We start from the raw sequence: 11,068 nt of genomic DNA on the forward strand, positions 1-11,068 counted from the left end.
AGCCCTCTTGCCAGCACCTCCCTCCCCAAAACATACACTTTAAATTTCTAACTTTTGGGGTTGGGGATTTAGCTCAGCGGTAGAGCGCTTGCCTAACGAGCGCAAGGCCCTGGGTTCGGTCCCCAGCTCCGGGAAAAAAAAGAAAAAAAAATTTCTAACTTTCTATGCATTGTTTCCTATGCGTTGTTGTCCATACCCATTTTTATGCCCAGATGCCTGGCACTGGTGACCTTTTGGTCATCTCCCTATCAGAATCAAAAAAAAACCTGACACTGCAGCCAAGAGCCAATCAGTGCACCCTTTGGCAAGGCCCCCTATTCACCTGGCACTCCCCAAAACAAATCCCTGGCACAGAGATCCCCTAGAGCAGGTGCTGTACATTTTCCAGCTTTACAATGAGGCTGTTGACAGCTTTAATTAGGGAGGCATGAATTATGTGGCTATAATACAGAGCCCTACAATTAAGGCGGGAATGAGAGGCTGGAGGCAGCAAACGGAATCTGCCCAGCAAGCATGGCTGTTGAGTCCTGGCTGACTTTCTCTTAAGACTGGAGTACAGTAGCGGTGATTAATGGGGCTGGTATCTTCCAGCCTGGGGACCTGTATTCTGGGAAAGGTGCACAGGGTGGGGTGGAGGATGGCTGCCTCAGGAGGCACTGTGGGAGTGGAAAGGAGAGGCAGATCCACTGTTGTCCTGCAAAATGCTTGATTTGAATTCGCAGATGTTTGCTTTCTGCTGGTATGGTTATTGCAAACTAGCTTTAACCCTTGCCTCAAAAATAAGGTGGGACCTAATTTGTGTCTTCCACCTGAGCACCAAACATCCTATTGCAGATATTAGCCGGTTGTGTTGTGGGTATCAAAGAATTTTTAAAAAAAATTTTTTTTTTGAGATATAAGATTTGTTTGGTAACTGCAACGAAAGAACGTTTTGCTTTACTGCTGCCATTGGCACCTTCCCTCGGGTGCGCTTGGCTAGCTCTAGAAGGCCGGGCTTTGGGCTGGGGTACACTGGAAGGGCCCCTGCCATCACACCTGTTCGTCTACTTGTTTCCTAATCTTCCTGCGCTTCCTTCAACCGCCTTTTCCTCACGCAACCGAGAGCAAGCCAGCGTGGTACTGTGTTAGGAGGGATTTCGCCAGCTGTGGCATCTGCACAGCACAGGTTCTGTGGCCTCCGTTGAGTGGGGGCAGCTGGGCTAGCTGGATCCCAGACCCAGAGGGCTTAGTGGGAGGGGCGTGCTCCCGGGCTACGTTGGCGGCTTTTCTCCACCATTCTGTGACAGGGGCCAGAGGGCCAGACGAGCAGGGATTTAGGGAAGTCACCGGGCAGATGTTGGGGGGCTGTTTAACGTTGGGGAGGCGGCTCAGCAGTAGGTGCTGAAAGGACAGCTCCTACCTGCCCCGCAGTACCCGAGAGGCATCCCTGTGTGGAAAGTCTCCACTTCCACCTCCATATCCAGTAGACTGCTTTTTAGGTGAGGAACACGGAAGGATTCCCCAAGGTGGCAACTCAAAAGGATGCACGTCCGACTGCGCCAAGCTAGCCTCTCGGGCTCGCAGCACACTAGAGCCCGTGGTCCCCGGGGCTGCCGCCCGCGCCTCAAGCGGCGCGCCTCCCGCTGCCTTATTGGAGCTGGGCGGCGCGGCCAGGCCTCGCAAACCCCTCTACTGGGGCCCCCAGCGGGAGCAGGAAGGAAAGCGGCCGAGATGTGCCCAGTGTCGCGCAGCTTGGAGAAGTGGGTAGAAGGGTTGCATAAGGTGGAAGGAACTTGGTAGTTTGCAAAAGCCAGGTCTGGGCGGGAGCGGAACCCAGAGCCTGCCGCCTTCGCGCGCCCCACATTTATTACCTCCGACTCCGAGGCGCGCCTCCCCCACCGCGCCCCCTCCCCCAAGGCGCGCCGCCGTCTCGAGCGCCCTCCCCCTACACCCCCTCCTCACTCCAGAGGAGGTGAGTTTAAACCCCGCCCACGTGACCCCAACTGGGCCAATGAGCGGCGGCGGGAGGTGAAATCCGGTTCTAACCGGTCCGGGGCTCCCAGCGCTATAAAAACTTTATAAACCCCCCGGAGCCCGAGCAGTGTGAAGAAGCAGCGAGGACGACCCCCGGACGGACCAAACCCGTGCGCCGCTGTAAACCCGTGCTCAGCGCCGACGTCCCCTGCCGCCGCCATGCCCAAAAGAAAGGTACGTGGCGCGAGCGCGCGGGAGCCCTGGAGCCGCCGCTGCCGCTGCTGGCTTCGAGCTGAGGAGTCGGCGCTAGATCGGGCGCGGCGTGAGGTTCCAGCCCGAGTCGGGCTGCGGGCGAATCATGCGCGGCGCGCTGCCCGCGGGCGCCAGAAGCCATATTGGAGGATCGGTGGCGGCGGCGGCAGCAGCAGCAGGAGGAGCCATGTTGGCAGATGTTTATCCCGCTCCCTTTGGCCACCCGCGGCCCCCTCCCCCACCGACAGCCCCCTCCCCTCCTCCCGCGGGCGAGCGAGCCGGCGATTCAAACCCGAAAGGGCGGGAAGGCGGCGCTCGGCTGGGCGGGCGGGGGAGCGCGCTGCCGCCAAAATTGCGGGCGCGAGGGGCGGGACCGCGACGTAGCTCCGCCCCCCGCCGCCCACGTTCCGGGCGCACGAGACGCGCGCCCCCGCCCACGGGTTTCCCGAGCTCCCGCCCTCGACGGCTGCCATAGCAACGGCGCTGGGCTCCGCCTCCGGAGAGGTTTGTTTGCACAATCTGCAGCTGTTGTTACTGCCTGGCTCTGGTGGCTCCGGCGCCTTCCCGGCCAGGCTCCAGCTTCTCCCGCGCTTTGCCGCCAACCTGCCCTGTCTTCCGTGTGCGCCTCGGGCTGCACTTGAGCCCTATCCCCGCTAAGAATTCTTACATAAAAATTGAGTGGATACGTTTTTAGAATGGTGTCTGACGATTTCTGTTAAGTGCCCGGTGACTGAGAATGACCCCCGAGGTTACAGATTTTGGTCTTTTATCTCTTTGTAGGCTGAAGGGGATGCTAAAGGAGACAAAGCCAAGGTGAAGGATGAGGTGAGTCTTACCCGTTAAAGGTAAAGGGAGTAATTGACCACAGCCTTGGTCTAGAAAATTGACCAAGAATTATTTCATTGGCTTTCTTTAATGTGAAGCGGACTGCCGGAGAACCTTGTACTTACTTTTCTTACTTTCTTTTGTTAATAGCCACAGAGGAGATCTGCAAGGTTGTCTGCTGTAAGTGTGTGTGCTTCACTTTCCTCATCCTTACCTGAGGTTGGGAATCTTGGGGGGGGGGTCTCTTTGATTCCGTTGAATTATAGATTGTAGCTGATTTTGAGGAAGCTGTTCATGATGTTGCACTGTTGTCTTAAGTTCTGATGCCTCTGACTAAAGTGAATATATCACTGTTCCGTTATAAGAGAAAGACAATCCTGAGAAGTAGTTTTCCAAAGTGTGGTTTGGTGAGTTGTTTGTTTCTCTGGTACTAATGGCTTTCCTCTTCCCCTCTGCCTACCGAAATAAGAAACCTGCTCCTCCAAAGCCAGAGCCCAAGCCTAAAAAGGCCCCTGCAAAGGTAAGCCGGACTGAGACGCTGGTGCTAATACTTGGTTGGGAGTTTCACAGAGAGCTGTCCTTCCCTGCCTTAACCAAATTCAACATAATGACGACTCTTCGGTGGAAGGCGGAGGTTATTTTGAGAGCCTTGTTTGTGATAATTTGTCATGTTAGTGTCTTTGGCAAAAGTTAAAAAAACTAGGGTTGACTTAACAGCATTTTTAGCTGTTCTTTAATTTGAATGACTCTTTGGAGGACTACAAGTTGTAATCTAGCTTAGTGGAGGGGGGCTATATCTTCAGTAGGCAAGCCTACTTTTAGCAGAACCTTGTAGGCCATATGACAGTAACACAGGTTGAGAGACTTGTGTCCCTCCTTCTTTGGCTTTAGAAGGGAGAGAAAGTACCCAAGGGGAAGAAGGGGAAAGCGGATGCCGGTAAGGATGCGAATAATCCTGCAGAAAACGGAGATGCCAAAACAGACCAGGTACAGTGGCTCTTCTGTTTCTTGTTGGGTGTGCCTGCCTGTACCTAGTGATAGCCAAACTGTTTGTTACCCCCTGTGTATGTGTCATTCTGCGTTTGATGTGGTTTTCCTCCTGTCTGAAACCCTCAGTTCTAAAAGTCTTACCGTAACCTAAAAGGCACTCACTGTTGGCTTGCCCTGATTCACCACTCATGCTGGTACCATAGTTTTAAGTCTAGAAGTGACCTTTGGTCCAGTTGGGGAGGGGTGGGGTGGTAAGGCTGACCAGTGGACCATTCTTGAGGTGTAGTCGTGGTGTCTAAGCACCAAAGGCCTGGAAACAAGATAATTCCATATAATTGTTGGAGCTGAGACGTTTGACTGTACCTGCTGACTATGCCTGTTTCTCATTTAGGCACAGAAAGCGGACGGTGCTGGAGATGCCAAGTGACGTGTGTGCGTTTTTGATAACTGTGTACTTCTGGTGACTGTACAGTTTGAAATACTATTTTTTATCAAGTTTTATAAAAATGCAGAATTTTGTTTTACTTTTTTTTTTTTTTTTAAACTATATTGTTAGCACACGGAACACTTCATTGTTGGGGGGGAAGGATCATGTGTCACCAACAAAGTATCACCCAAGCTGAATTGAGGACAGAAAATCTCTTTCCTTGATAATTTCAAAAGGTTCCTTTTGGCTTCCAGGAGAGACATCCTGGTCTTGCATAGGTGGCCACCAAGGCCAAAAAAAGGCCTTGTGGTCTGAGGAAACTCTAAATTCTTTTCTATATCCTGTTCCCCCTCCCCCTGTACCATCAACATAGACTTAATTCCCTTAAAACCAGAGACCTGTTGGGAGCCTCACCCCCAAAATTGGTTTTCTAGTCTATTGGGCGACGTGGACTTTGCAGTGACTTCGCGTGTTCTCGGAAGATCACTGGTTCCTTTTATAAAAGATTGTGGATCTTCAGATTGATTCTGCCATGTTCAGTTCCTGACAGTCAGGGTCGGCTTGTGGAAAGTTGTTAAACAACTTCCTTAATGTGAAATGTCAACCCTCACTCTAAGCTACTTCCCCTTTCAAAGCATTGAATGAAGACTTCATTGGGTTTTATAGTGGATTTCTGATTTTGGTAGTCTATACAAGAAGGGAATTTGAAAGTTCTTGTATATTGTTGACTGTCTGCCCATGTCCTGCCTGAAATACCATGATTGTTTATGAAAAGTATCTTTAATAAAGCTGGTTACAGTTAAGCTTGGGGTGTTGCCTCTTATCTTTTCCCAACATTTGGGAACCTGGTTTCCAGGTCTCTTGATGGTCGTTCTTGGATCTGGTCACACGGTGGTAAGTGGAGGTGGGTATGCTTCCCAGAAGAGGACTGGTGGTAGGTGTCGGGAATGGTTCTTCAGGGATATGCAAAGATTGGCAGGTGACGTTTGGTACTGACACCTAGACAGCCTCTAACAAGACTAGAGTGCCCTTGGCTTCTCTTGGGGCAGTGCTCCCATGGCAAGGTCAGACTGGCAGTTTAGCTTTTGTAGTGCTGAGGTGGGCGTGCTGTCTGAGGCAGTGAGTACAGGTGTGCTTGTCAGTGTTGAACGACTTTTGCTCAGCAGTTAAAAGCACTGACTGCTCTTCCAGAGGTCCTGGGTTCAATTCCCAGCAACCACATGGTGGCTCACAACCATCTGGAATGGGATCTGGTGTCTGAAGAGACTAAGAGTGTACTCAAATCTTGGAGAAAAAGTTAGACCTTTACTCTTAGGACATTGATTCTAAATACTGAAATGGTCCCATCTTTGTGCTTATGGTTAGCAGGTTGGTGTTTGAGCAAAACTTGAAGCTATAGTTGGGTTCTTTACCATTATTCCGATTGTGAATATTGATTAACCATGGACTGCATACCATTCTACCATGGGCTGTGCTGATCTTTGGGGCAGTTACAGAGTAGACATTGCCACCAAGTCTCATAGTTGGTAGTTGTCCCAGTTGCTGGTCACTATTGCCAAATAATGGGATAAGTGTGTTGAGCTTCAATTTTGATCTTTATTCCTGTACATTGGCCTGTTCAGCACCTGCTCTCAGCCCTGTGATAAAGACAGGATCTAACCACGTGCTGCCTGGCTGTAGTTTTACACTGTGACTCCACAACACTTACTAAAGATCAGGAGTTCAAGATCATCCCAAACTATAGGAGTCAACCAAATTTGGCCACATCAGAACCATTTCAGCACCAAAAAGCAGAGCCTTCTGGGGCATTGATAGATGGCTCAGTGATTAAGGGTACTTAGTGACTTACAGAGGATGTATGTAGGCTTGGTTGACCTGCTAACCCCTGGTACTTTTAAGTTCCAGTTAATACCCTCTTCTGACCGTCCTGTGCACCAGACACACGGTGCACAGACATGTAGACAAATTTTTAGCAGTGGACTCTTACAACTCAAAACCTGCTGTAACCAGTCTGAGCTCCCCACCCCCACCCCTGAGACTGTTTCTTTGCACAGCCCTGGCTATCTTAGAATCCCCTCCGAAGACCAGGCTGTCCTCATGTCCTGACTTACCTCTCCCTGCCTCTGCTTCCAGACTGCTGGGATAAAAAAAACCTGCCACACTACCACCCTGTCCAGTCTCAGCTCTTAACAAAGGATGTCTATATACCATGTTATTTATTGACATTGTCTGACTCTTCAGGAAATACACCAATTTGCTGGGGCAGGATTTCAGGGTTTTTTGTTTTTTGGTTTTTTTTTTTTCCTCAAAAAACCTCATTTCCAGAAAACCGAGTTGCCAGGGTTACCTAAGACTCAGGAAATGTAGATATTTATGGTTCACAACAGGAGCAAAATTACTGTTACAAAGTAACAAGAAATACTTTGACGGTTATGGGTCAGCACAACATGAACTGTATTAGAGGGTAGCAGCTTTAGGAATGGTTGACAGGATCACAAGACAAAAGGGTCTGTTGGTGTACAGCTTTAAACCCCATATCCTGTGGCCTCCAGACCTGGCCTCAGCTGATTTAGTCCAACAAACGACCTGTGTGTGGTTTGCAGGCTTGTGTGGTGACAACTACTCTAATTCCAGAATGCTTTGATAATTCCTTTCCTACTCTATAAAGCCACATGCTCATTGGTGGTTAGTACCCCATACCCCTTTCCCTAAGCTAATCAGCTACCTGAAGTATTCAGAACGTTTTTTTATAATGTAATTTTAAGTGTCTTTTGAAATGTAGCATTGTGTTCAAGGCCATTAATCCCTTCTGAGGATGTTCTATGGTGTAAATGTAAGCTACATTGTGTCTACTCATGTATTAAATGAAACTTGGGTTTCCACTTTGGGCTGTTTAACATATTGTGTCGGTTCTAAGTGTTGTGTTAGCTCGCTTCAATTGGGCATGGTCCCAGGAATGGAGTTTCTGCATTGCATGGTGACTCAACTTTCTGAAGACCGTCCAGGTTCTTAAAGTGGCAGCACCATTTAGTGCTTCCACTAGTGACCGTGAAGGTGCCATGTCTTCACAGTCCCCTCAAGCCGTGCCCATTTTTCTTCGCGGTATCCTAGTGAACTGCATTTGTGGCTTTGATTGGAATTTCGATAGTGACTAAGACACCGGATATCTAGTATTTTTTATAAGCCGTTTTGTATATCTTTGTATGTATTTGAGTACATGTTGGGGGGCCAAGCACGTAAAGATCAGAAGGTTGGATGTCTCCTCAATCTCTGTGTTTGTTTTTTTTTTCTCCATCTTTATTAAACTGGGTATTTCTTATTTACATTTCAATTGTTATTACCTTTCCCGGTTTCCAGGCAAACATCCCCCAACCCCTCCCCCTCCCCTTCTATATGGGTGTTCACCTCCCCATCCTCCCATTACCGCCCTCCCCCCAACAATCACGTTCACTGGGGGTTCAGTCTTGGCAGGACCCAGGGCTTCCCCTTCCACTGGTGCTCTTACTAGGCTATTCATTGCTACCTATGCGGTTGGAGCCCAGGGTCAGTCCATGTATAGTCTTTGGGTAGTGGCTTAGTCCGTGGAAGCTCTGGTTGGTTGGCTGTTTTATTTTTGGAGCTAAGGTTCTCACTGAATCCAGATCCTGCTGATTGTCTAGGACAGTGACCAGATGAGCTGTTAGTAAGCCCCGTCGGCCTCCGTTAAGATTACAGGAGCGCCTGGCCTTACCATTTTGTTGGTGCTAGAGACCCAAATGCTCGCATGGCAGTAACTGTACTAACTGAGCCATCGTCCCTGTGTAGCGTTTGTTTTGTTTTGTTTTGTTTTTCAACACAGCATTTCTCTGTGTACCAGCCCTGGCTGTCCCAAACTTGCTTTTGTGTAGACCAGGCTGACCTCAAACTCACGGAGCTCTCGCTGCCTCTGGCCCTGTGTAGCTTTATAAATAAGCCGTCTGCCCAAGTCTGTTCTACACTAGAGATGGAAGAGCTTTGTATTCTCAGCTTGAGATCCTGAAAGGATTTACAAGTTTCTCATTCTGTGGGTTGTTTGCTTTTGGTCTTATTTTTTACCAGATGGCTCTGAGAGGCCCAAAAACCTTGGCAATCAAATTTCCAAGTCCCCGGGAAGCATACCGGGCTCCTCTGAAGGAGGAGTAATGGCCACTGACAATGGGCCTTTGCTTAGGGAGCCCTGACTCGTAAGCCTGGAGCTGAGTCAGCTCCTAGGATGGCTTCGATGGGGGAAATAAAAGGCAGACCTGAGCTGCTCTCCAAAACTCTTCAGCGTCTCACCAAATCTAATGAAACTAGCATGGCAGCCAATCAAACTTGAACTAGTCACTGCTTTGTCCCCTACCAATCATATTACCTAACCCTTCTGGAAAATTCCCCCAGCACAGCATAAAAGGGAGCCTACGAGGGGCCCGTGTAGTGGAATCCTCCCATAATTAATCGAATAGTAAAGACGACAAGAAGCCAATCAGTCTGAGAGTCTGAGAGAGGAAGAGGGAAAGCAGGAGGAAGATACTTCTTTTGGACGGAGAAGTGACAGCAGGGGAGACCAGGTGTAGGCCAGGGACTGTTAGATCACTGGTGGTGGAATCCACTAGGATCTGCCACCAGAAGGGTTTTTTTTTCCTCATAAATTAACCTGTTTATTGCAGGCCAGGCAAGTCTCAAACGTAGACTTCTACTGGTCTGTCTTCCTTCAGTCATCTGACGGCAGACTTCACTGTGACTGGAGAGGGGGTGTTGTAGGTCCAGGCCTCTGCTTTCCTGAAGGAACCACAGTGCCAGATGCCAACGGCTCGTCTCTTCATCTTGGTCTTACCACAGAAGGAGCAAGTGTACTTGTCGTGCTGCCAATTTCAATTTTCTGCACGTTTTTCTGGAGGGGGGCACCATAGTGGGTCCCGTATTTCCTGATGATTCCGACCTTCTTGGTGCTTTTAGCCATGTCACTGGGACCGAAGCCCAAACCTGAAGAGCCCGGAGATGTCTAACATAGCATAGTTGATGAATTTAGGATGATGAATTCCATACCCAGCGATTGTGTTATCTGTCAATTCTAAACTAAGATTGCAACATTCCTCAACGACTCAGGTGGACCAGAAGGAAAGAACTTAGCCAAGGCAGAATTCGGCCAGGCTTTGGGACAGGAAGATTGGGCAAGGACTGAGCTCCAGGGTAAAGGTAGCAGCAAGTGGAGAGGGCTGCCGAGAGCACACCCAGGGGTACCCCAGGGGACCAAGAGTGCTAGCTCAGAGCTCTGGAGAGACAGAGCCAGCGTTGGAGGGAGAGGTCTTGGTAAGGGAAAACATGTGGTCTCGATCTCCAGCAATGTATTGGGCTGGGAACAGACTGAGAATGCCGGCTGGTGCATAGCCGGCAATAGCGTGGATAGTTTTTTTTTTTTAATTATTACACGCAACAGGCCATCGCCATTTTGATGAATGGTTGACCCCTGCAGGCTGGTAATTTCTGCAGTACAAATGCTCTTTGTCTTTGCATACTATTTGATTTTGGGGTTTTCAGCAGTTCTTGAACTAGGGTAACAGCTCGCTCCGTACCTTAGAACTCACTATATAGTCTGGAGTGGCTTCAATTTGCAGTAAGTCTGCCTCAGTCGACCAATGGGATTCCAGAAGGAGGCACCATGTCTGCCTGGTGGGTTTGGTTCGGTATTTTGAAACAGGGTAATTCATAGAGCCCAATATGGCCTTGCACTCTTCCTGCCTCTACTTCCAGAGTGCTTCATATGGGTGTGTGCACCATACTCAGCGGGCTTGTTATAAAATGAGGTCTCTCTGGTACCTGGTGACAGATGTCAGCTACTGTACACAGCTGCAAGTGTCCTTGGAAGAGCAAGTTTTATTGCCGGGGATGTGGCTTACACAGTGGTTGACTCTTGTCTGTTACATTTAAAGTTCTGGGTTCACTTTGGAAAATGAAAGTCTGGTGGTTTCTCAGAAAATTGGAAATAGTTCTACCTAAAGACCCAGCTATACCAACCACTACTGGGCATATACCCAAAGATCCTCCAACATATAACAAGGACATATGTTCCACTATGTTTATAGCAGCTTAATTTATAATAGCCAGAAGCTGGAAACAACCCAGATGTCCCTCTCTGGAAGAGTGGATTCAGAAAATGTGGTACATTTACACAATGGAGTACTACTCAGCTCTTAAAAACAATGACTTCATGAAATTCACAGGTAAATGGATGGAGCTAGAAAATATCATCCTGAGTGAGGTAACCCAGACAAAAGGACACGCATGGTATGTACTCACTGATAAGTGGATGTTAGCCAAAAGCTCAGAATACCCATGATACAACCAGCAGAAGGAAGGAAGACCAAAGTGTGGATGCTTCAATCCTACATAAAAGGGGGAACGAATTAATCACAGGAAATAGAGGAAGGAGGGGAAGGAGGGGCAGGATCAGGTATGAGAGGGGACAGGAGAGAAGTGCAGAGAGTCAGGAAATTGAATAGAAACACGTAGCAGCACAGAATGGGGAACTGGGGGTAGCCACTAGAAAGTCCCAGACGCTAGCGAAGCAAGAGGCTCCTGGGACCCAATGGGGATGACATTAGCCAAAATACCCAACAAAGG

The 11,068-nt window shown here is 49.0% G+C and overlaps 1 protein-coding gene and 1 pseudogene across 1 annotated transcript; one reads left to right on the top strand and one right to left on the bottom strand.

Annotated features, from left to right (window-relative positions):
- The first annotated feature begins 1,985 nt into the window (after positions 1 to 1,985).
- Positions 1,986 to 5,250, top strand: Hmgn2 (high mobility group nucleosomal binding domain 2). The gene is made up of 6 exons (XM_032896506.1): positions 1,986 to 2,187; positions 2,986 to 3,030; positions 3,181 to 3,210; positions 3,500 to 3,550; positions 3,922 to 4,017; positions 4,412 to 5,250. The coding sequence occupies exons 1-6, from the start codon at positions 2,173 to 2,175 to the stop codon at positions 4,445 to 4,447; spliced, it is 273 nt and encodes a 90-aa protein (XP_032752397.1). The 5' UTR covers positions 1,986 to 2,172; the 3' UTR covers positions 4,448 to 5,250.
- Positions 5,251 to 9,126: 3,876 nt separating this feature from the next.
- Positions 9,127 to 9,407, bottom strand: LOC116883153 (annotated as a pseudogene).
- Positions 9,408 to 11,068: the final 1,661 nt, after the last annotated feature.

This window comes from Rattus rattus, chromosome 1, assembly GCF_011064425.1.
Source record: "Rattus rattus isolate New Zealand chromosome 1, Rrattus_CSIRO_v1, whole genome shotgun sequence".
NCBI classification, from domain to species: domain Eukaryota; kingdom Metazoa; phylum Chordata; class Mammalia; order Rodentia; family Muridae; genus Rattus; species Rattus rattus.

What these genes read in the sequence shown, in the direction of transcription:
- Hmgn2 (XM_032896506.1), top strand. An exon ending in GATCTGCAAGGTTGTCTGCT is followed by an intron (nt 3,211 to 3,499) that starts GTAAGTGTGTGT and finishes TACCGAAATAAG; the next exon opens with AAACCTGCTCCTCCAAAGCC. An exon ending in CTAAAAAGGCCCCTGCAAAG is followed by an intron (nt 3,551 to 3,921) that starts GTAAGCCGGACT and finishes CTTTGGCTTTAG; the next exon opens with AAGGGAGAGAAAGTACCCAA.